Source organism: Panthera uncia, chromosome B1, assembly GCF_023721935.1.
Source record: "Panthera uncia isolate 11264 chromosome B1, Puncia_PCG_1.0, whole genome shotgun sequence".
Classification (NCBI taxonomy): domain Eukaryota; kingdom Metazoa; phylum Chordata; class Mammalia; order Carnivora; family Felidae; genus Panthera; species Panthera uncia.
Window position 1 is genome coordinate 197,730,893 of NC_064811.1, and position 26,511 is coordinate 197,757,403.

The following is a 26,511-nucleotide window of genomic DNA, read 5'->3' on the forward strand; positions in this document are numbered from 1 at the left end:
AGAGCATGAGCAGGGGAGGGGCTGAGAGAGAGGGAGACACAGAATCTGAAGCAGGCTCCAGGCTCTGAGCTGTCAGCACAGAGCCTGATGAGGGGCTTGAACTCACGAACTGAAGAGATAATGACCTGAGCCGAAGTCAGACACTTAACCCACTGAGCCCCCAGGCGCCCCAGAACAAGATTGTTTAAAAGATATTCCAGCTTTCACTCTAGGAAGATGAAGTAGATGTTCTTTCTTCTGTTTTCCGTCCTAAGTACAACTAAAATCCCTGAAAATTATATAAAAAACAATTATAAGAGAACTCTGTAAGATACAGAGAAGATGGTAGAATGACTTAGGACCTCAGAATGGAAGGAATGACCCAGTGGTGAGATTCTTAGGCTCTCTTTACTGCCTCAAAGTCCTAACTGCATGAGGAAGAAACTGGTTATCTTGAAATACCAATGGGCACAGGCAAAATAACAATAATAATAATAACGATAACAACAACAACAACAACAACCAAGAAAAGTCTGTTCTCCCTGCCGAAATAACAGAGAAGGGATGGCCCAGACAAGAAAGGAAATATTTAGTCAATAATCATTCTTCATCTAAACCTTATGGGAAAACCTGTGATTATACCCAACCACTGATTGCAAAGACCGAGTGGAGATCTTTTCCAGGCTGTCTAAGATGGCCCAACTCTCCCCTACGGGGTGGTGTCCAAGGAGGCCTTGGAAGAAACATCAGTGACACCAGGTAGGAAATTGGACCTCACTCCAGGTGGTGGTGATGATCTTCCCCTAACCCCCCCTTGCTGGGATGGTATCAGAGGACACATATTTGAGAGTCAGAAATGTCTCCATTCCTCAACTGTGACAAAGCCATTCCTCTCCATGTCAGTGGAGGCCACAGGAGGATCCATAAGAAACACCTCCTACTGTCCCGGCCAGCAAGGCACTAGTGGGGACTTGCAGGCCAGCTGGAATCTCCACCTCGCCCAGCGAGGACCCCACTAACCCAGAATTCTACCTCCACCTGGAGGTGAGGAGGTGGGACCTCCCTTTGCTTACTAGAGTGATGTTAGGTAAGCCTTAGGAAAACAGAGCCAGTCTTAGGACATAATGCCCAAAATGTCCAGATGTTAATGCCATATCACCTGTCATACCAAGAAATGGGAAGATATCAACCTAAATGAGATGAGACAATCAACAGAAGCCAATGTCTAGATGACGCGATTGCTGGAATGCTCTAAGATTCTAAAACAGCCATCACCAACAATTAAAATGCATATGAGCATTTTATTATATTATGCATACGATATATGCATTTGATAATAAACAGTTAAAAAAAAATAGGAAGGCCCAGCAAAGAAATAGAAGATGCAAAGAATAACCAAATGGAATGATTAGAACTAAAAAATACGATAACTGAAACGAACAAACAAAAGAACTCAGTAGATGGACTCAACAGCAGAAAGGAGATGATGGGAAAGGACCTCTCTCCTCTGAATTGAAGATAGAATGATAAAAAGTAGCCACTTTGAAAAACAGAGAGAAAATATGCTTACAAAGAAGCAAACTGAGCCTCGCAGACCGTGGGACTGCAACATGACTGGACACGTGTGTCCTCAGGGTCCCAGGAGATGAGCAGAAAGATGGGAGAGGCTGAAAAAGTGCTTGAGGAGATCTGGCTGAAAGACTCCCAAGTTTGGCAAAATTTGTAAAAATGCTAAGTGAGCCCTGAATACCAGAAACCCAAAGAAATGCACACCAAAGCACACCATAGTTGAACGTCTGAGAGTAAAGGCAGAGGAAACAAATCTTGAAAGTAGCCAAGCAGAAACAATGGATCACCTACCGGGAGATAAGGATTCAAGTGGTGGTAGATTTCTCATCAGAAACCCTGGTGGGTAGAAGGAAGTAGAACAGCATGTTTCAAAGGGCTGAAAAGAATACCGCCCAGAATTCTGTAGTCAGCAAAAATACTGTTCGAAGGCTTTTATCTAATAGTTATGTAGTGAATAATAAGTGACGTGATTTCTATATTATCGGTCTCTGATACTTTTATTAGACTGTAACAAAGTCACTGTTACTTGGCCCAACATGATTATTAACGCAAAACAAATGCAAGCCCTGATATTATAGAGCAGAACCAAATTCTAGATGGCAATTGGGATATTCTATTACAATCCGTAATTAATATTTATATGTGTATGTATTTAAAGTTACACATACATACACACATTTTAATTAATAGAAAATTCTTCCATGCTTACATTGTATACTTTTGACCCCGCGGAAATCCACGGTCATTTGAGGCATTGGCTGTGTGGCTGCCTTGTTCTTCATTATGCCTTCGGCAGAATGTGGGAAGGATTGGCATTGCTCTCTTGCAAAGCAAGTCTTCTTCTGTACCTCTTAGCACATCCCATTCTTTGCAGAGCATTTCATGGGCTCTCCATTCTTCCAGTTCCTGAGCTTATATGCAGTTCTTTTGTTTATACTGCTGATGTCCAACTTGGTCTTTGGTTATAAACTTGGTACCTATCAGACTGCCTTCATGTCCCGTTTCAGACCTTATTACTTAAATATACCTCTTACTTTAACCAGTCCATAGGCATCCCTACTGCAGGATACTATTTTCGTTCCAGGCTTTACTGGGTGATTGATCTCTCTCTGGGTTTGCCTTAGCCTTATGAGTAGGGTTCAGATAATGAAAAGGTAAAAAAAAACAACAACAACAAAAAAAAAAACAACCCTCCCAACAGATAATGAAAAGGTAGACATTCTGTTTTGAGATACTGGGTATGTGAGCTAGGATACCAGTAGAGTGTGAAGCAGATGCTCAAATAAGCAGGCACCGCGTGGTCACCAACCAAATCCGGGCCGTGTAAACAAGAAGGGACTGGAAAATTCTAACTGGACTTAACTGGGAGAAAGTCTGTGAGGGTAGTAGCTACGGTGAAGGTCTGATGACAACCTCAGGGTTTATACATATTAAGCTTGAGATGTGGGCATCGTTCAGCTGGACAGCAGGTGACAACACCACGTGGACTGAGTGGCTGTCAAGATATGAGGATCACAAGCCTAAGGTGAGAGTCACAGCCCAAGAACTCTTTGAAGGGAAAAAAAAATGGAGAAAGAAAAAAAAAAAAGGAACGCAAATTGTACGGAGTTGAAATTCGATGGGTAGCAGAAAGAAAAGGAGGGATTGTCAGTTATAGCAAGCAATCATGGGAAATGGAAAATGGGAAAAAAATCGGAGAGGTGTTAAACCTCCAAAGACAGGAATGACAACTACTGTTTGGTCTTAAATACGTAAAGAAAAAAATCCCATGAAAGGTTTGATTCATAAAAGAGTATGACCCTGGGCACAGCAGCCCTTCCATTTGTATATTCGAAACCAAAATGTTAAATGTCTCATGAGACATGTAGTAGAAAGAAGCTGATTTACTACCGGTTTCCTCTTTGCTCTCTTTGCAAGTCACTTTTTAAAATTTATTTTGAAGACGGAGAGAGAGAGAGTGGAAGAGGGGCAGAGAGAGAGGGAGAGAGAGAGAATCCCAAGCAGGCTCCCCACTCTCAGTGCAGAGCCTGCTGTGAGGCTCAATCCCATGAAATGTGAGATCATGACTTGAGCCGAGATCAGGAGCCAGACCTTAACTAGCTGAGCCACCCAGGGGCCCCACAATGTTTTCTTGAGTATTGAATACTTACGTTGTATCAAGCTAGTGCTCTTTGTTCTGTGTCCATTATTTCGTTGACTCCTTACAGTTGCCTTTGAGGTGGCCATTATTAACCTGCAAACCGGACATTCATTGTCACTGACCTGAAATCATAGAGCTGACAAATGTCAGGGACAAGAACTGATCGAGAAGTCTGACTTTAAAGTCCGTGCTCTTCCACAGAAGATAAATTTATGGGCTGAGTATGTGCTCATTTGCCTAGATTGTTGGGAAATATAATGCTATATTAGTACAATGAAAAAATACTAAGACAATGTATTCCCTTCAGCTATAATAAAAGGAAGAACATAATGAATATTTTGAAAGTCACATACATTTTACTCATTAACATTTAAAAAGTGATCGAAAAAATATCTGTCACACAGTAATCATGCAAAAATTTTGGAAGGAATGAATAGATGACCCCATACTAGACATTAGCAGGAGTCTCCCTTTTAAGGGAGTCTGTAAGGATGTCACCAACCTTCATCGAATCAGAAGTGTTAGAATTTCGTGGCTGATTGATCGCCAACCTTTATTTTAAGCCCCGCCAAACAACCTGTTGTTAAGACACTCTACAGAGTTGTTAAAACCGATAGCTCAAAGCCAAAAACAGATTCCCAGTGGCTGATCAGATGACAAAAAGTGGGTCTTCTGAAGTCCCCAGTATCAGGGTTCACGCGTGAAATAAGCTTCCAGATTTAACATAAGTAGTTAGATACCTTTTCTGTTTGGGCCTCCAGGGTATGAATCCCTTGAAGGTAGGGTTTCTTGGGTGTTTGTATAACGTCCTCTTTCTCATTTCATCTGCCAGAGAAATGTCATTTCATTGGCTTCTCATCCCAAATGAGAGCCAGAAGGGAACTGGGCCCTGGGCACGCTTCAGCTAGCGGCAGGGACATTAAGGTTTGTGAGAATGAGCCACTGATCACTTGAGTGACTTCTGAGAGGAATTGGTGAGGAAACAGATTGTTGACCCTGAGAGATCCAGTCACAAGGGGCATTCACTGCCTTCAAGAAATTAAGATGAACATTTTGCAAATGATGGATACATTGCCTCAGTAAAGCAATGGCTTTGGAAAGCCAGATGTTATTTGGAATGCTTTGTTCAAAATGATGTCTGTGTGTTTTTAGAGGAACCTCCACACTGTTTTCCAGAGTGGCTGTGCCCTATGACCCAGCAGTAGCACTGCTAGGAATTTCCCCAAGGGATCCAGGAGTGCTGATGCATAGGGGCACTTGTACCCCAATGTTTATAGCATCACTCTCAACAATAGCCAAATTGTGGAAAGAGCCTAAATGTCCATCAACTGATGAATGGATAAAAAGATGTGGTTTATATATACAATGGAATACTACTTGGCAATGAGAAAGAATGAAATCATGCCATTTGCAGCAACATGGATGGAACTGGAGGGTGTGATGCTAAGTGAAATAAGTCAGGCAGAGAAAGACAGATACCATATGTTTTCACTCTTACGTGGATCCTGAGAAACTTAGAAGACCAGGGAGGAGGGGGGGGGGAGTTACAAACAGAGAGGGAGGGAGGCAAACCATAAGAGACTCTTAAATACTGAGAAGAAACTGGGGTTGATGGGGGGTGGGGGAGAGGGGAAAGTGGGTGATGGGCATTGAGGAGGGCACCTGTTGGGTTGAGCACTGGGTGTTGTATGGAAACCAATTTGACAATAAATTATATTTAATATAAAAAATTAAAAAAAATAAAGTTTCCCCTGTAAAAAAAAAAATGATGTCTATATGTCTAAGATTTTTTTATCCCCTGGCTACTGCAAATCTTTACTATAGTATGCTTCATATGTATATCATGTAATTTTTTTCATATGTATTTTTCATATAGATGTTAAATAGCAGATTATAAAATTAAGCACAAGAGACATTTGAGTGCTTGGACTTCCCAGAAGTTTGATTTTTATCACCCACTACATTAAAAACTGTTTTACCTCCTCTGACCATTTTCCATCGCATTGATTCACGAATTGTGCTAAGGAGAAAAGAACAAAATGGCAACGAAAAGACTCGGAACCAGTGTAGCTCAGTGTGCTCCTCCCTGGGGCTCTCGTGGAACAAGCAGGTGGTCTCAGCTGGGTGTCACCAGTCTGCTCTGCGGCCTGAGGTTTTACACAGTCTCTCTGATAGCCTAGGCAAGTCCTTTTACCTTTCTGACCCTCAGTTTCCCTTATCCGTAAATTGATAAGTTTATGTAAGCTCTTTTAGTCTGTCTTTCCAGCTCTAACATGCTACACGTAGTTTCTCATTGGAATCAATGTGGGAAAAGTTTTAAACTACCCCAGTTTCAAACCCATGAGGTGAATAATACCTTAAATATTGACCGAGTAAAGGAAGGCCGTTACTGTAGTTATTGCAAAACGTTTCTTTGACAAATGCACCCGAATTGGGTGTAGATCCTTGGGAATTACTGTTGATCCCTCTGTCCTGCTTTCCTACTTTGTGTCCTTGTTGTAACTTACAGTCATTTCACATGAGAGGTATTTTTTGTCTGTTTGTTTGGTTTCTGTCTCGTAGTAGATGAGTCTGGATCAGAGCTAGTAAATTGAAGAAGGAAATATTTATACTAAACACTCTCTTCATCTTTCTTGTTTGTTAAAAAATGCCTGTTCCTCTGGAGAGTGTGATGCTAAGTGACATAAGCTATACAGAGAAAGATACCATATGTTTTCACTCTTATGTGGATCCTGAGAAACTTGACAGAAACCCATGGGGGAGGGGAAGGAAAAAAAAAAAAAAAAGAGGTTAGAGTGGGAGAGAGCCAAAGCATGAGAGACTCTTAAAAACTGAGAACAAACTGAGGGTTGATGGGGGGTGGGAGGGAGGGGAGGGTGGGTGATGGGTATTGAGGAGGGCACCTTTCGGGATGAGCACTGGGTGTTGTATGGAAACCATTTTGAAAATAATTTTCATATATTGAAAAAAAAAATGTCTGTTCCTGGGGCGCCTGGATGGTTCAGTCGGTTAAGTGTCCGACTTCGGCTCAGGTCACGATCTCACAGTTCGTGAGCTCGAGCCCCGCGTCAGGCTCTGTGCTGACAGCTCAGAGCCTGGAGCCTGCTTCGGATTCTGTGTCTCCCTCTCTCTCTGTCTCTCTCTCTCTCAAAAATAAACATTGAAAAAAAAAAAATGCCTGCTTCCTTCGTACTGCTTTCTTGCCAGCCTTACATGGAAAGCAGGCCTGCTCAGCGCCTGGAGGACTGAGCTGTTCTGCTCAAGGCAATCTCCCTTTCTCCTCCAGTATTTCGGTTCCTCAGGCCCTGTTTTCTGACAGATAATTCATAAGATAACAGATACTGTGGTTGTGGACGCATTGAGGATGTCGGCTAAGTGATTTGCCTCTCATCAGAACTTGATGGCGCTTCGAGGAAAACCCAGTCGTGGGGGGTGAGGGAGGCCAGACTGGGGATCAGTTCTGATCCCTGTGAAATCTCAGCACCAACGCGTCGGTAAACTTTGTGATGGGAAAGATACCATTTTATCCTTTCTTTCCAATATTAAATGATGTAAAAAGCACGAGACTGCGCAATCCTGAGCCCGGCCATGTGATGAAAACATCTCAGTGTGTTTAAAGCGTATGACAGAGTTCAGGGGCACCTGGGTGGCTCAGTCGGTTGAGCGTCCGACTTCCGCTCAGGTCATGATCTCACAGTTTGTGAGTTGGAGCCCCACGTTGGGCTCTGTGCTGACAGAGCCTGGATCCTGGATCCTGCTTTGGATTCTGTGTCTCCCTCCCTCTCTACCCCTCCTCTGCTCATGCTCTGTCTCTGTCTCTCAAAAATAAATAAACGTAAAGAAAAGAAATATAAATATCTTACCATTTGTATATGTGCTAGAGATAAAAATAGAAACGGAGCCAGTATCATAAAGTCTTGTAAGAATAACTCCCCATTTGTGCCATTTCTTTCCAGCTGTGTCCTGTGGAATCCCCGAGTCCCCGGGAAATGGTTCCTTTACGGGCAACGAGTTCACGCTGGATAGTAAAGTGATCTATGAATGTAATGAGGGCTTTAAGCTGGAAGCAGGCCAACAAGCAGCGGCCGTATGTCGGGAAGATGGACTGTGGAATAACACGGGGAAGCCTCCTGCGTGTACACGTGAGTGTTAAGTGCCTTCACATGTCTTGGCAGATTTAATTAGGAGCAAGATTCACCGTTACGAGAACTCCAGATTCCAAGTGTGCAGAGACCCTCTCCACAGCACGTGAGGGCTTGGTCTCCAGCGTTGTGCTAAGATTAAAACCAATTTATTCCGCGTAAAATATCCCAACCATGTATGTAAGTCAGCTCTGATTCTGAAAAGTTGCTTGCAGAGAATCACGTCGGTTCCATCAGGATCTAGACCCTCTGATGTTTACAGCAAACCTTCACTAGGCTGTCTCTTTCCACGTGGGTAGGTGAATTCGAGAGGGTGTAGAGACGCGCCGTCTAGCAGTGGGTCTCCGCACAAAACACGAAGGCAGAAGTCAGCATGACTTTCCGATTCACCCCCCACCTCTTTGTAAATCCCTTCATGTTAAAGGCAATGCCCGGCTTCTTTGTGGATCACCCACTCTACGTAATATGTCGGTGCTCAATAAATGAGTCACTGATTTGCAAAGTGCAGTAAGTTTTCTGGAAAGTGACTTATGGTATATAATAATATTCTTAAGAGGGTCAAAAGTTTGGGCCCATTCTAGAGCTGTAGTCTTAAAAAATAGTAATTAACTCCATAAACAGAGCCAAAGTTCATGCACACACACACACACACACACACACACACAATTTACAGCAAAACTTTCATTGCAGCTATATTAAAACTAGCCTCAAATAGGAAATAATCTAACTACCTAATTTCTGAAAATGGAAAGTTATATAATATTTCTACACATACAGTGTTTTTGCTCTGAAGATATTTGAAAAACGTTTTCACATGATCTTCAACTATAAAATCAGTCTATTGATCTCTTTTTGTGCACAGTACAGTATTTTTGGTCATGTTAAAATTATTTAAACTCTTAGCTACAAATGCATAAATGTTTACAGAACATAGTTGACTTTCCTCCATACTTCTTAAACTCCTTGTGATCATTTTCATTTATTTATTTTTACCTTTAAAATAATTATTGCTTTTCCTGACAGTCAATGAGACAAGAGTAATATTTCTTAGTTTTTATTTCATAAAGTACTGTTTTATCGTAATTAAGAAATAGTGCAGGAAGCTAGAAAAATAAGATACATCGGTAGGTTTTTACGTTCAATCGTAAATAAAATTATTTCCTCAAATGAGCTTAACCCCGTAGATGGTAGTAACACTAGATGTTTAGGGTTACTGATGATAACAATTTCCTGGGCGTTTAACACCCTGCTCACTTTGCACATAGCTTAGAGGTTGTCATTAATAACGCTTGACAATGTAAAGTATCTACTATGTGCCAAATGTTTCAAACAGCTTATCTCTCAATCCCCTGACAGCTCTGAAAAGGGAGGGCACACACGGCCTTACCAACGAAATAAAAGCTACTGGTTTGCAGAGTTAGAGTTGAAGTCGCTCCTCTCCAGTTACGTCCTATGTGCTTTTCATTATGCCAATGGTTCTGTATTCTGGGTACACATGACAATCGTGTTGGGAGCTTTAAAAACTGCTGATGTCTAGGTCTGACTCTCAGGGATTTTGAGTTAACTAGTCTTGGATGGACAACAGGCATTGGTGTTTTGTTTTGTTTTGTAAGTTCTCTGGGTGCTGTGCTTAAAATGTCAAGTGTATGCTAGGTTTTAAAGGCAAAGCCATTTAAAATTTGTTGAGTGTCTGAGAAAGACATGATGCATGATAAGGCAACTATGTAAATTATGTAAATGTAATTTTTATTCTCACATCCTTTTTTAATAGGCCGTTTTTTAGAAGAACTTCAGGTTTATAACAAAATCGAGCAGAGTACAGAGATTCCCGTAAATCCTTCCCCGATTATCTACATTCCTCACCAACAAATGGAGAAAATGGAGAGGCTCATTTGTTACAATTGGTGAACCCATTTCGATACATCATTGTCACCCAAAGTTCATAGCTTGGGTTAAGGTTCACTCTTGGCATCGTATGTTCTGTGGGTTTGGAAAAATGGATAAATACAAATATGAACCATTATGGTACCATACAGACCATTTTCACTGCTCTGAAAATCTTCTGTGCTCTACTTGTTATCCACCCCCATTCCCCCGCCCCTCAACTGTTGGCAACCACTGATCTTTTTCCCATCTCCACAGTTTGCCTTTTCCAGAAGGTCATAGAGATGAACTTTTTCATTATGTATCCTTTTCAGATATCAGGTTTTTTTTTCACTTACTGACATGTATTTAGGGTTCTTCTGTGTCTTTTCATGGCTTGATGGCCCCTTTATTTTTAGTGCTAAATAATGCTGGCCCCTTCCTTTTCTGGATGGACCAGAGTTCATTTACCCTCCCACATGTACTGTAGGGCACCTTGGTTACCTCCAAGTGTTGGCTGTTATGAATAAGGCTGCTGTAAGCATTCAAGTGCAGGTGTTGTGTGGACGTAAGTTTCAACTCCTTTGAATAAATACTAAGAAGTATGATTGCTTGATCATAGGGGCAGAGTATGTTTAGTTGTCTAAGAGACTGTCAAGCCATTCTCCAAAGGGGCTGCACCACTTTGCATTCCCACCAGCAGTGAGTGAGAGTTCCTGTGGCTCTACGTTGTCACCAACATTTGCTGTTGTCAGTGTTCTGGATTTTAGCCTTTCTGACAACGTGTGTTTTGTTTTGTTTTGTTTTTTAATTTTTTAAATGTTTATTTTTTGAGAGGGGGGAGAGGGGCAGAGAGAGAGACACACACACACAGAACCTGAAGCAGGCTCTAGGCTCTGAGCTGTTATGACAGCACAGAACCCAGTGTAGGGTTCAAACCCACAGACCACAAGATCATGACCTGAGCCGAAATCGGATGCTTAATTGCCGGAGCCATCCAGGCACCCCACCTCCTTGTTGTTTTAATTCGCATTTCCCTGGTGACATATGATGTGGGACATGTTTTCATGTATTTCTTTGCCATTAGTCTACCTTCTTTGGTGAGGTTTATGTTTCGAGCTTTTGCCCTTCTTTTTTTTTTTTTTTTTTTTTTTTTTTTTTAAAAAGATGTTTCTTGTCGAGTTTTAGGAGTTCTTTGTATATTTTGGCTAACAGTCCTTTATCAGAGATGTCCTTCCTAAGTATTTCCTCCTACGCTACATATTCTCTTCTCAATCTCTTGATGGTGTCTTTTATGGAGCAGAAGTTTTCAGTTTTGATGGAGTACAACTTACTGGTTCTTTCTTTCATGGAACATACCTGTGGTGTTGGACTTAAATAGTTATCCCCCCAATCAAGGGTCCCCTATGTTTTCTCCTATGTTTCTTCTAGAGGTTTATACTTTACATTTGGGTCTTTGAGCCATTTCAAAGTCATTTTTGTGATGGGTGTGAAGTCCTGGCACGCGCATGTCTGCGTGGCCCGGTGCCATTTGCTGAAAGACCGTCTTTGCTCCATTTGTATTGCCTTCTGCTCCTTTGCCAAAGATCGGTTCACTGTGTTCATGGGTGTCAACTTGTGCGTTTCCTACTCTCCTCCACCAACTTGTGTGTCCGTTCTTTTGCCAATGTCACACTGACTTCTCCCTTTTGTTTTATTGGGTTAAAACAATATAAAATGAGACATTTTTTCAAAATGTATTTAATATGAATGCAACAATTTAGAAGCTTAACTGAAAGAATATTTTGCAGTTTCGTCTAAGATTGATCTTGTTTTCAGTTGTAAGTATTTCTAGGGACATAATTGATTTTACTAAAAATGACCCGATGGACAGATACTTCCATGATCTGTAAAGCTGTGTGGAAAGCTTTGAAGCCATCATTTTCCCTAAAGGTAATCCAGCCTATTGGGGATCACAGTCAGACAGTCTCCGTGGCATTTTCTTTGACATTTTCTTTTAACTGATGAGGCGTTTCCTTTGGATTGACCGTAGAGGCTGCCTCACATATGTGCCTGTTACACCACAGGTCGATGCAATGAGCAAGAACCTTTAGTGTGTCACTATAACGTTGAGTTGCTTCGTCCTGAGCATGGGCTGGACGGAATGCCCTGTGCATAAATGAAAACTAGCTTTGATGGCGTACGGGCCGTATTTAAGTGTCAAGGGCACCCCTCATTGGCGTAAGCAACTATGCATACCCAGGTTTTTAGCACCTCTTTACAGCTTGGACTACAGAATGCCGATGCCAGTGCTTTGTATGTGCCAGTAAATGGGTTGGCATCATAAGACTCCAACACAGAGAGCCAACTATGTCAGCATTCTGAGGGAAAGAGGCACAACCTAGCTTTTTAAGTCCTTAGTTGGGGAGTAGAGAAAGAAAGAAGCAGCACACTTCACAAAGAGAGAAGCGGATAAAATGCCTCGGACCCCGTGGAGGAAGTGTGTGAGACCCACAGTGGGCACGAGGGCCCAAGAAAGTCATCACACCAGGAGGTGCTGCACACACCCTGGCTCGTCCGCCCAGCACTCTGTGATGTGTGGTCTGTGAGGACATCTGGCTTACGACTGCTGGTGTAGGCAGGTCCGTGAGACAAGCCTCTGCCCTTGTTGGAGTCTGCACCAATGCACGGGACCCCAGACACACAGCCTGACACAATCATAGCAGGGAGCGATTAGATGTAGATGAGGTTAGGGGCGCCAAGGTGGCTCCGTTGGTTAAGAGTTGGACTGCGGCTCAAGTCATGGTCTCAAGGTTCGCGGGTTCTAGCCCCACGTCGGGCTCTGTTCCAACGGCTCGGAGCCCAGAGCCTGCTTTGGATTCTGTGTCTCCCTCTGTCTCTGCCCCTCCCCCACTCACGCTCTGTCTCTGTCTCTCAAAAATGAATAAGGTTAAAAAAAGATGTAGATGAGGTCATATGGATGCTCAGCCTGGGATCGGTTTTTACAAAAGAGGTGGCACTCTGCTGGGAGGAGCGCATGGTCTGGGGACACAATGGTAATAATGGGGACCGCGCTTTTGAACGGCAGCTATAGACATTGGATTGCGTCAGGCGTGTCCGTGCTGCGTCATTCGGTCATAACAACAATGCTGTGGAGAAGGCAGGGCTTTCCTTACCTTCCTGATTTAATAAAAGGCAAATAGCGGAGAGAGCCCAAATCTGTAGTTTGCAACCAAATGAACGTGACCAGGCATTACGAAAACATCTGGGAGAGTACTCCATGGCACTGAAACCGCCTTGCTGGAGGCCCCTGCTGCCCCAGGGCCAGCTATACGGTGACACTGGCTTGGCAGACATGCTTTGGGCCTCATAAAAGCACAACGGCGTGACGCTGCCGGGATCTGCCTGGGGAAGTCCCGTGCCGTGGTCCAGTATGGACTCAAGGCTCTGTGCCTGTTCTAGACAGGCTGAGTGTCAGATTGGTTTCCTGACGAGTGGGGACGAGCGTGAGGAGTGGTGATTTGAGCGCCCCCATCAGCTCAGAGAAATGCTCGAAGAGTGGGGTAACAGCAGAGAAACCATAGGAGCCGGGCCGGGCCTGGGGGCTGAGAACACTCCCGTCTCCCCACAGCCAGTAGGTGGGGACTCAGACGGACCTCCCTGTGCCCTCCTCAGGTCCCTTCCGCCTGTGCCACGTTTGTCCCACCAAGTCCCCAAGCTCTGCGTACGGAGCACCAGGCCGATGCAGGGCCGCCTGTACCTGAATCGCCCCCCTGCGTGTCCCTGAGGCTCCTCTTACGGCCCGTAGACCAAACTCAGATATTACGGCGAGTCTGACTTGGAAACCGACCAGCTCACGTTCAGTGTGTGCATGTGTAGGTGTTCATGCCAGTCCTGGACCTTCGACTGCCCTCCAGGCTGGAGTCCGTGAGCTTTACACACATCGCCTCACTCACCTCTCAGGAGGTATGCAGTTGTTATCCCGCCAGACGGACAAGAACCTCAGAGGGATCGGTGGGGTCCGCTGGCTGGAGTCACAGATGTAGAGAGGAGCCAATGGGGGTTTGTTTCCGGAAACAAAGGGGAGTCCCTGCTCCCTGCTTCCGTCCCATTCTGCCCCTAACAATCTCATGTCTCCAGAAGCCTTGTGTGTTAGAGAACTGAGCACAGAGACGGGAAGCGGGTGCCGTTGTAACCCAGCACGTAATTCATCCTGGGAAGCGTTAAATCGCTGACAGTGCGTCAGGGAGCCGCCTTTTGTCTGTAGTGGAACCAAATGATTTCAAGGGCGTGGTCTGAATTTATGTCTAAAACTTTCTAGAAAAGTCGGGAATGAGGGGCCTTTGGCTGTTCAAAGGCAAATATTACATCACTTAAGAGAACTATTCTGTGCCGATGTGAAACATAATATAACACACATAAGGTGGTCTAATTTATACATGCATTTGAATTTTTCTGCTTCAAAAGTGCATATTCTAGGCGGACGATTGCTTTCAAGCTACAATAAAAAATTAAATCACAAAATTATTTCCTACATACAAATGAGGATTCCAGTAGAAAGAAGTTATAGTATGCTCGGTGAAATGGTTGTTAAATGGGAAAAAAGCCGATTTGCATTTTAAAGCTTTTGATACTGACTGCTTCAGTAACACGGACAATACATACAACTTTTATAATAAAATGGAAAATTAGCACTGAATTTTTTAAGTGTTATTTCTAACTTTCAAGTATTTTCTTGCCTCACTATTGTCCATTAGATTTTACAAAAGGGAGAAATGGACATTTCACTTAAGTTCCTTGGTATTCAGGGACTTGGAAAACCTATTTCATTTTTGGAGGGGGAGGGATGAATTTCATTGAAATTCAGAAACTGCAGACAGTAAGCACGAAGCTTTACCCGCGAGTCAGAAAGCTTGGTTACTGTTGAGCTCCCCGAGACTGACTCCTCTGGTACGTTGTAGATATGACACCATTCAGTTTCCTTACTGACTGCAGGAATGTGTAGACCAGAGCCCTGATTCCGAGGAGATGAGAAACACTTCGCCTTTGATAAAGAGTACGTGTAGATGGTAAATAAAATCAGTTCATCTGGCCGTTAGCTTCACGGACGTGCAGGCTGCGATAAGTAACCGCTTCAGTTTGCCTGCTGCGTGCAGTCCCGCATGTCCCTGCAGCAGGTGCCTGAGGCTCCTTTCTCTCCATTTTAACTTATTTACTGACACTGGATTTGGGTTGTTGAAGATTTGATTCGTGCCAACGGCATAAGAGAACAAGGGAGGCTCTGGGTATTAACGTATGGGTTTCATAGTTTGACCAAATGATGGACTTTGCATACGGGAGCAATCAAAGCCGTTAAGATGACCGCCTAATGAGAAACGAATCCCAGGTCCTAATCCCAATATAGAGGTTTGCTTTTTCGATTAAAGGCATTAGTCAGTGAAGTAAGTTTGTCGTGAACAATTTATCAGAGACCTACTATGCGTGCCAGGTGCCATGAGCACTTTACGTGATTAAATGTAACACCTATATATTCCAGAAGAGGGAGAACAGGATAAAGTCATATTGTACCAAATAGCTTTATGTGAGCTGCAAATAGCCCACTCATAGAAAAACTAAGATTATATATAAGTTATGTACATGTAAGTTATCTGTAGTCCATGTCTGTACAACATACGGGTACGTGTATGCATTCGTCTATATATAATACATATATGCACATATGTGTATAATAGTACATATATACATGTGTGCACACATATATAAATACATATGTGTTTATTTCCATATATATTATATACACATATAAATACATGTGTATAATATACATGATTGTGTATTTATATATTTATGTTAAATATACATATGCATTTATATATGTAATGCATATGTGTGTGTTTATAAATATAAGAATACCGTATATATAATGTTTTGGAGCATATACACTTATACACTTAGTCCCTTAGGACATGGTCTCGGAATTGCTTCTGTTGTCTTTACTGATCACCCCCATCTTCAGAGTAGAATACACACGATACGTTACCCTTGGCTCCTTGACAAACATTGTTTGATCGTACGTCATATCGCTGAGCCCTGTGTCATGACACCAGCTGTACATCAGGCCTCTGTGACTTTCCACTACGCCCCAGGCCCTGTCATGAGCATTTACATGCCTGCAGTCTGAGCCCTTTAGTGGACCTTTGCAGCACTATCATTATCCGCATCATGCAGATGGGGACTGGAGCCCCCAAAAGTGGAAAACCCCCCAAGGTTGCATGGTCGGTCCACGGCAGAGTCGGGACTGAAGCCATCTGTCTGCCGCCGGCCCCTCCCTGCTGGAGGCTGGACTCCGCCTTGCAGCTAGTGTGAATGGGCCCATCTTGCCCCACAGGATGCATTTACAAGGGATTTCAGTGAAGATGTTAGCAAAGCCGATGAAGAAGAATCCAGTTCCCGCTTGATCTAAATACATAATCATCATATGCATATGTCTTTTTTAATGCTTATTAAATTAAGTACATATTTAATGCATATTGAAGCTAAAGGGAAAAAAGGACTTTTGTAGGAGGCACAAATCTATTTCCAGCTTCCAAGGAAGTCTGTTTGTTACAAGACTTGGAAAATAGCCCAGGCCAAAAGGTCAGTTCAGAGCCTCAGCTGGCAGCATGTGCCGGAGACGTGCGCAGTGTCCCCCAGCGCTCCCCAGCCCGCCCTGATTCGTCCCGTGCCCGGCGCAGACCGGGGGAGCAGACCTGGCAGGTGATGTGCTGTGTGAGCCTACACGAAGTTGTCAAACAGCCAGTAGACGCCGGCTGGGTTCCTGCTCCTCGACGTCGGGGTGCGTCACTTTGCGGGATGGGTTTGTGCAGTCGTGTGCAAGGTGAGGGAGGAGTCCTCGCCAGCCCTGGAAGCCTCTGTCGTGGCCGACCGTTAGCGCCAAACCTCAGCTACTGTAGATTCTGCTGGGGAGGGGTTTGAAGGCTGTACATTAAGGTTGTGCAAACTCGCTGTGGTTATTGAAACCGTCCTTTTGGGATCATGGTGCTCCGTTGGAGTTTAGATATTGTTTCAGATTAGATTCAGACCCCTGCTTTAGGGCCAGCTGTGCTCCACTCTATGATTTTCTTTTGCAAAGACTGAACATGGCTTAGTCTAGCTTTTTGTGTTTTAATTGGACTTGTGAACAGGTTCCCCTTGGCGCCTTGATAAACATAAGAAAGAAAATGTGCCCTGAAATGCCCCATGGTAAATCTGGGTCTTGTTTCTTATAGGTCATTTGCGGCCCCTGAGTAATGGAATATGTTAGTTATTATTGTTTTATCTTTGAGAAGCATAAACCCTGCAACAGCAGGTGCATTTGTCCATTGGGCTGACGGCCATCTCTTTGTAAGTGCCTGTGGAATGGACATCAGGGCCCCCGTCAGACGAGATGTGAGGAAACTGCTTTTTTACAGTTGCTTTTTTTTAATTTGCTGCCATGTAAGCAGAGTGACTCATGAACATGAGAGGTTTTCTCCCTTTTAGTCTGGATGGCTGAGCCTTTGCCCAGCCCAGCAGGCTGAGACGTGTGCCAGGCGAGCCGTGCTGCTGTCAGCTGGCCAGGGGTCTGCCTCTGGTGTGTGTAGCTGTGCTCCAGAATGCTTCCACACCTGGGTCAAGCACGGAGCACACACTTCCTGAAATGTAAAATAGTCCTGCAAACTTGAAATTGTGCATGGTTTTATAGATATAGAGAACTTGAAATTGTGCATGGTTTTATAGATATAGAGATATAGATATAGATATAGATATATAGATATAGATATAGATATCTATATATATAATATATATATATAGTAACTAATGCATTAAATAGACAACACTTTATTTTAGTTTTTATTTTTTCAAAGTTTATTTATTTTTGAGAAAGACACACAGAGCATGGTTGGGGGAGGGGCAGAGGGAGAGGGAGACACAGAATCCGAAGCAGGCTCCAGGCTCCGAGCTGTCGGCACAGAGCCTGATGCGGGGTTCGAACCCACCTACTGTGAGATCATGACCTGAGCCGAAGTCGGACGCTTGACCGACTGAGCTGCCCAGGCGCCCCAAACACACAACACTTTAGGGTTAGTGATCATTCTGCATATTCTGTACATACATTGATGTCGAAACTAATGATTATTCTTTTCTGTTACATTGAATGATTAAGTCTATTCATCTTACTAAATATACATATATATAATATTAAAGTATATATATATATATATATACACACAGTAAATATAAGTATGCATTTACTAAGTATAAATATAAGTATAATATAAGTATATTTTCACTTAACTATTCTAAACCCAAAGTTATGGAGAGACGGGAAAATTAACACACATTTCTATGAGTTCTTGACATCAGTGTCCCCACAGAATGACGTGATGCTGGTTACTTGAAATGTTACAATCATGTACCATCCAAAAAGAATGTTTCCACACATCTGTCACTCCTACTGAAGTGTTTTGAAGAAAAAAATGACTTGACTCCATGTATGACCTCATGCACTAAATTATAAGAATTTAGGAACATTGTACTCATCGCTGGAAGGGAAGTTCACGAGTTCCGAGTTTCCTAGCTTAGCCCCATCTTACACACGGTCATGATGCTCCACCTGGTCCTGTGTGTGTGGAGTCTTAGCAGAGAGAGTGTGTGTAAGCAGAACGTATTTGTTGCATATTAATGTCCTCGTGTCACTGTAGTGCCACACCATCAGAGGAAACAGCTCCCTATTCACTCAGCACTGGATCGAAATCGTGTCTTCTCATGCGCCAGCTTTCATGGTGCCTCCTGCACCCCCGCTACAGCACCAAACCACCAACTTTCTGGAAGCATCCACGGCTCCCCACCCTTCTTTTATCTTGTCCCTTTGGATGTCTGCAGACCTGTGTCCCAAGTATTAGAGATTGAGGATCTGACCAAAGCAGGTGTCATCCACTTGTATAGCATTTCACATCAGGTGTACCTCAGCCGGATGGCCACCGGCTTCAATGCCAGTCCCTAGTTTGTGTGGTTTGTCTCCATGAAAGCGTCCTTAAGTCCTTGGGCAGGGCCCTGGCCCTGCTCTCACGGCACTGACTATGTTGTATTTACAACAATGTCAGAATTTAGGGTCACATTCATCATAACCTACAAATTACCCCGGAGACATTGTTAGGCTCTTAAAACAACGGAAGGAGGAAAGTCTCACTAGGGGAAATGGGAAAGAACATTTAAACAAATGCATCGACTATTTTTAAGCAAACAATTTTCTTTCCGCAAAAACTCTAAAGATGTTCCTAATTATAAGAGCTGGTTCAGTGTTGGTTATCGGTGCATACTGAAACCGTGACCTTACGTGTGCAACTTACGGGACAGAAAAAACACACAGATAAAAAGAAGACACATGCCCACAACAGGAAACTTCTAGGGATGTTTAGAGGGAACTGAAAAGCCAAGTTTTTAAAAGACAGGCATTGGTGATGTAAATACTGTGGATTCCTTTGTTGTGAGCCCAGTGGACAAGGAGTGAAATACTAAGATTATTTTACTATAAATCTACTCCTTGATTATCAGTACTGTTTTCATCCCGTTCAGGGGTTGGTTTAGTATAATTAAAAAATAAACCATTTTATGTAATTGAAAAAAAATGGCTTTAGTAGGGAACTTCGATTATAGAATTATAAAAAAAAAATCTGAACAGTATTTACCAGTATCACTAAGCAGATGAAGTTAATTCAGTATTAGTCTTTTTTGTTATTGAAATCAGATTTCCTGGAAGGTGTTTACCTTTAAGCTAGGGAAAGAGCTGGAATATTCTTTTTGTTTTTACTTAGTTACAGTTAGTTAGGTAAATGCTCTAGGGTCTGACTCCACTAAGATCTACTTATTAAAACTAACATAGCAGCAAAATAACAAGAAGCCTGGGGCAGAAAAATGTCTGATCTCAAGAAGGGGCTTTTGTAAACTTCATAATTGAATGTGAAGAAATCTGGCAATTCCAGGACTAGAAAGAACATGAGAATGTTCAGAGGGTTTAGATTCAGTCAGGAATCTTGGGGAGGGGGGTGGCGGTTAGGGGCTTTGAAGTGTTGGGACATTTTTTTGGTCTGGTAGCAAAAGTCTGATCACTCTCAGTGAGCCTGTAAGTTACCTGCTAAAAGGTTGCTTTTAAAACTCTGTGATTTGAGCTCTACTAATTCGCTACTCTTATTCTAAACAACTCACACACTCAGGATTTGGTTAACATCTGAGCTTAAAACAAAAATCCAGAAACAATGTATTTCCTTAAGAATCTCATGCTTTCAATCCAGTCTTGGTGGTGGGGCTTCCTCCCAGAGCAGTGTTGAAATATGGGAGGGTGTGGACTGCATTGAAATCTCTGTCTTTCAATGTCTTTGCTCAAAGACCTTACATTCCTTATTTACCTAAGCTCAAGCAGGCTTGTTCCTCAGCTTCTAATGCACCAGAACTGAGCCGGCTTCTGGGCCCCCTGACCAGTGAGGACAGCCGATTAATGGCATGCTGAAAGCTCGCCCAAGTTGTGAGCGCGAAGAACATTTACGAGGCTGATTAAATCATTCTCCTGTGATGGCATCCAATGGTGATTTTACAAATCTAATTAAATGTGCTTGAACTTGGTGATAAGAAGCACTCCCCTTGTTGGGAAAAATGGGGGGATCTGTTGTTAAAAGAGAAAAGAGAGTTGCATCCCTGCATGGAGGGGCTGATGGGAACACCCCGGAAAATGTATGATATGTGTCTGTAATTTATTGTGGGGACGGGGAAGTCTAAAGGGCTTTCTTTATGGTGGAAATACTATCATTGTCTGAATACCTTATACAAAACAACGGTTAGTCTTTCTGCTTTGCCGCTGGCCAAAGGAGTCGGTAACAAATCAGAATCACTCACGGTAGAGTCAGATTCTCAATATAAATTCTCAAGTAAAATACAAAATATTTTATGTTGTCACTGAAATGTTTGCAAGACAGAAATTGTGTGTGTGTGTGGGGGGGGGTGTGGGTGTGAGCAGAGGGTGAGGGTGAGCTGGAGAAGGGGGTGGGATGAGGGTCTTCTGGAGAAGGGGGTGGCATGGGGAGGACCAGCAGATCTCTCCCTGCCCGTGGGGGATGGGGGGGAGAGGGAAGGAAGAACAAGCCAGGAAAACCCTTGTCAGGTCTCTGACCTGTGTGACCGGGGCTGCTCACCTTACAGAAACGCCAAGGGGAGAATGAGGTGGTATTTGGGGCCCACAAAGGGTCCTTTGTCTATTCAAGTCCCTTTTCCTCCCACAGGGCCCAGAATTCGGGCACAAGATTGGGGTTTCCCCTGCCGCCAGGCCAAGGCAAGCAGGGGCACTGCCTTCTGTGACACTTTCATCGGCACTAATTCCTTAGGGCTCATCGGTTTCTCGGTTTCTCATGTTGTTTGAATAAGAATGCGGACATCCACTTGGATAAAACTGACCAAGTGGCCCCCTTTTCTCCACCATCTGGAGGAAACCATTTTCTGGCACCATCTTGGTTGACATTCCTTGGGATGTTATCACCCAGACCACGGCCTCACTTGTTCATGCTTAGACATTTGCTATAGGTTATCCCTCTGGGCATCTTTGAAGGTATTAAATAGAACCCCAATTGCCACAGCTTCTGAGGACCTCTGCTCTTGCCCCTCTCCCTTTGCAGAACTTTCACATTAAATATTTATTCCAGTCTTACTTTTCCCTTTACTCAGGTTCCACCCGTATGGTTTTATCCCTTCCATTCCTTTGCAGGTTTGTTTTTTGTTTTTTGTTTTTTGGGTGTTTTGGTTTTTTTTTTTTTTTTTTTTTTTTTTTTTTTGCTGCCACAACACTTTCTTGGCACATTAGTTTTCAAAGTGTGAACACACGCTCACACACACACATGTTCACTCACTCAGATTTATAAATATATGTCATCAGCACCTGTTTTAGGGCAAACATACTCATAAAAAATGTGAAAAGACATAGTGCTTACAGTAAAAGAGCTGTTAGCCTACTAGGGAGAAAGAGATTCAAGTGATCAGTTTTTTTTTTTTTTTCTGGTTTAACAGAATCAGATAATTCTAAGGCAAACCAAAGAGCATTTTCACAAAGAAAGAGGTAATCATACAGAATTTGGAAATCACCACCGTAGATGATATGAGCTCAAAGTAAACGACCGTTTCCACTGTAAATGCCAACAGTGAATCCTTCCTGGCACAAGTAGAGTTTGTAAAAGTTAGTTCAGGTCATTGAAAACAATTCAGCTCATTGTAGAAGTACAGTTTTTGGTGAAGTGAAATGAACTTTAGTTGACATAGGCAGTGGGATTGAAATGGAGCTATGGATTTACAAGGTTAAAGGCATTAAAAACTTTTCAGAAATAGCCATCCTGCCTGGAATTCTAAAGGTATTCCAGTTAGAGAAGAATTTGCTTGTATTATTCAGGCAAAACACTTAAATATCCATATAAGTTTTACTTTTTGTTCGATTATAATTAACATACAGTGAGTATTCTGTTAGTTTCAGGCATACAATACAGTAATTCAACAATTCTATATATTACTCAATGCTTATTAGGATAAGTGTACTCTTAATCCCTTTCTCCTGTTTCCCCATCCCCCCCCCACCTCCCTCTGGTGACCACCAGTTTGTTCTCCATATTTAAGGGTCTGTTTGTCTCTTTTTCCTTTGTTCATTTGTTTTGTTTCTTAAATTCCACATAGGAGTGAAGTCATATGATATTTGTTCTTCTCTGATGAACCTATTTCACTTAGCATTATTCTAAGTCCACCCATGTTGTTGCAAAAGGCAAGATTTCATTCTTTTTTATGGTTGAGTAACATTCCTGTGTGTGTGTGTGTGTGCGCGCGTGCGCGTGCACATGTATGCACACCACATCTTGATCCATTCGTCTGTCATCGGACACTTGGGCTACTTCCATATTATTGGCTGTTGTAAGTAAGGCTGCAATAAACATAGGGGTGCATGTATCTTTTCAAATTATTCTTTCTATTTTCTTTGGGTAAATTCCCATTAGTGTAATTCTTGGATAATATGGTAATTCTATTTTTAATTTTTTGAGGAATCTCCCTAATGTTTTCCAGAGTAGTTGTACCAGTTTGCATTCCCACCAACAGTGATGAGTATTTATTTTTCTCCACACCCTCGCCAACACTTGTTTCGTGTGTGTGTGTGTGTGTGTGTGTGTGTGTGTGTGTTTTAATTTAACCATTCTCACAGGGTTCTGCTTTGCATTCCCCCAATAGTTAATGATGTTAAACATCTTTTCATGTGTCTATTGGCCATCTGTAATTTTCTTTGGAAAAGTGACTATTCAGGTCATCTGCCCATTTTTTAATTGGGTTATTTGTTTTCTTGGGGTTGAGTTGTATAAGTTCTTTATATATTTTGGATGTTAACACCTTAATGTATATATCATTAGCAAATATCTTCTTCCATTCAGTATATTACCTTTTTGCTTTGTTGTTGGTTTCTTTTGCTGAATGGAAGCTTTTTGATTTTGGTATAGTCCCAATAGTTTACTGTTGCTTTTACTTCTCTTGCCAAAGGAGATACATCTAGAAAAATCATTCCATGGCCGATATCAAAGAAATTATTGCCTTTGCTTTCTTCTAGGATTTTTATGGTTTTAGGACTCACACTTAGGATTTTAATCCACTTTGAATATCCATTTTGAATCCATAAAAATTTTGGACAATCATTTCCTTTAAAAATACTTAAGAGAAACAGACCTAAGGACTACTTTCAAATTAGCAAATCCTTTTCACATTTTATTCATCATTGATATTATTGTAATAATACTGAAAAGTCCATTTTTTTCACTTTATTCGCATTTAGTACTGGTAAATTACAGATAGAAGATTCAGTGAGATTTTTGTAACATTTGAATATGTCCGATTCAACTATGATAAACTATATAGAATTTGCTTTCTAATTTACTACTAAATAAGTAGTTTATTAATATCATTGTGAAAAAGCTCTGATTTCTCCAGCTAAATCTTCCAGGCTCAATAAATTAATCAGTCAGCTCAGTTCTGAAGGTGGTCGACTGCCTTGAATGTTCATATATGGAGAAATGGAGTGCCAACTTTGTAAAATTCATTTCATATATTATTTTACTTTAGTATATATATATACATATATATATATGTATATATATATACACACACACACATATATATATACTCACATATATTAAATTTTGCATACATTTTCAGCATATTCGCAGATCGCTTGAAGTCCTCCCCAAGAAAATGGCGCGGGTGACACCATTACCACTATTATCACTGTTATTACATTTGTAGCTCCTGCTCTGTATTCAGTAGTTACTGTAATTCTAGGCCTTCTCCTAAGAGCATGAAAAGATGGTCTCTTTTAAGATCTATTAAACATTTGTCCTGACAGTATTAATGCAGTCTGCAGATAAATGCTGTGTGCCTGTAAGGCCAGTAACATACAGAATATCTTATGTAGGTGTGTTTCATAGAGAGGAAGGGAATGGGGGCATACGATTATCTGATCGTTTGTGCCCAAGCTCGTTGTCAATGTCTATTCTATTCCAAGATTCTCAGAGGAAATTGAGACAAATGATATGTAAGATTCTTCTACACATGTGCTCATTTACCTGATGAAGATTTTCCATCCAAATGAACCGTGCAACTTCTTGTGGGTGATTTATCCGTTTCTATCACAGCGTCACTGCACAATCGCCAATGCACCTGCAATGAGGCCGCCGAATGCATTTTCCATGCATGATCATCCTCCTGTGACTATGTGGGTAGTAGAGAAGAGCACCTGAAATAATAGGCCAGCAGCTTCTGTTTTGCAAGATCAAGTTCAGAGACAAGGGTCTTACCATTAAAAGCAAACGTGATCTGATCTGTCGAGAAAACAATGGTGATGTTAATAAGTATGTTTCATTTCCAGCGGTGATTTGTCCTGGCATCGAAGCTCAGCTCCCGGAGCACGTCACCTGGAGACTGGTTTCGGGGTCACTGAACGAGTATGGAGCTCAGGTCGTGCTGAGCTGCAGTCCTGGCTATTACCTGGAGGGCCAGAGGCTGGCACAGTGCCAAGCCAATGGAACGTGGAGCCTAGGCGACGAGAGACCCAGATGTCGAGGTGAGTGACCAGTGCACTTCCCAGGTCAGGTAGCCATTCTGAATTAGTGACATCACTGACCGCCACCTTTTAACCCCCCACTGTGAGTGATTGCCCCTATGGATTAATAATGTAACCAAATGGCATTTCTCATCATTATAATGATGAATATGGATTTTTATGTGACATACTTAAAATGTATGATGGCTGGGTTAAATATTAAATGTTCTATTTATTAATGATTGCGTTGTATACATTTTAAAATACTCGAATACTCCGATATTTCAGATCAACTCAAAAACAAATCCAGGCCTATGTTTCAAAAGATAACTCCTTCCATGCACTGACTATTCAAACCCTCTAATTAGGATCTTGGGAAATATTATTTATGCTGAAGATATTGTGTTCTCAAATAATGACTGTCTTGAAAAGGGAGATTATTATTCTCATAGGTACAAGATAAGCAATTAAGCCTTTGAGTGGGTTTTATAACAAATATGAATAAATAGAAAAATAAAACAATATTAGTATTGTTCAGAGCACTATTTGACTCAGATATATTTAACACATACTCTTTAGTGGGTTGTTCAGAGGAAATTATCATGCACAGAAACAAGTAGTCAGACCAGTGTCAAATTTATCAAGCACACAGCTTAATAAGAAGAAACCAGAATAAAATAAGAAAAATGACAAAAGAATGCTTTGTTGTCTTTGACATAGCCATCCTAATTCAACTTTGAATAGAGCCAACGGTAAGTAAACATGTATAAGCGCTCAGTCAGGAGCACGAAGGTAAGTTAGGGAGGGTCAGTGAACTTGAGGACCTCCTCCATAGTCCGAGTGCATGACACCACCAGGTCCCCAGACAGCCCTGCCTGAAGCCTGTTTTCCAGAGTAATCATTAACGGTTCCCTTGCCTTTGTCACAAGTGTCCTGGTTTGATTTCATTCATACTGAATTTCCTCCTTGTTCCTCTCGGTCCGAATTAGGGAATCCCCTCCTTCCCACATCCACGCGGGTCTCCCTTACAGGCACCCACTGCAAAGCTCCATGGTGTGATTCAGAGACTCAGTCACTAAGCTCAGCGAGGAGAGTGGAGGCGAAAGACTGGGGAGCCTCTACCTTTTGCCTCTCTCAGACTTTCTAGGCAACATTCCATCAGTTTCGATCCAGAATCAGAGTCTTAAAAGTAGGCGCACGTAAACTTCTTGGAAGCAGGGAGTTCACGCGGGGCTTCTGCGGATGCAACCGTCCAGTCTAGTTTTTGCTGGGCTTTCTTGTTGCCTGGTGTGCCTGGGGAGGATGGTGTTAGTGTTAGGTGGGTATTTGCTATGCCACAACACATTACACCAAAGTCCCAAATCTCCATTCCAGAAGAACTGACACAGGGAGACTCGTGTTTAGAAGAATGTTTACGAAAACCGGGGGCAGGGCCAGCCTGATTATTGAACCAAACTCCTTAGCAGGAGGTTTCTACTTCTTTGGGGGGAAGAAAGCAAAGTTGGGTTTCTACCATCCATAAATTGTGTATTTGCCTCCATTCTTCTGAAATTCTAGAAAGTCTGTCTTTCTGGCTTTAACATACCTCAGTCTGGTGATTCCAATACTAAGTCTGGTCCAGGAACAACAGCCAGAAATCCATATATCTGGAGATCTCTCCAGCCAACTTGGCATACAAATGTACTTTGGAAATTGTCAGCCATTCATTGGTATGG

At 42.3% G+C, this 26,511-nt stretch overlaps 1 protein-coding gene across 1 annotated transcript in view; it reads left to right on the plus strand.

Moving 5' to 3' along the window:
* The window catches only part of CSMD1 (CUB and Sushi multiple domains 1), a 1,037,384-nt gene that overhangs the window by 931,077 nt on the left and 79,796 nt on the right, over positions 1 to 26,511 (plus strand). The window contains exons 47-48 of the mRNA XM_049630105.1: positions 7,645 to 7,830; positions 24,623 to 24,817. Of these exons, the coding sequence (XP_049486062.1) occupies positions 7,645 to 7,830; positions 24,623 to 24,817 (381 nt within the window). The remainder of the gene's footprint in view (positions 1 to 7,644; positions 7,831 to 24,622; positions 24,818 to 26,511) is intronic.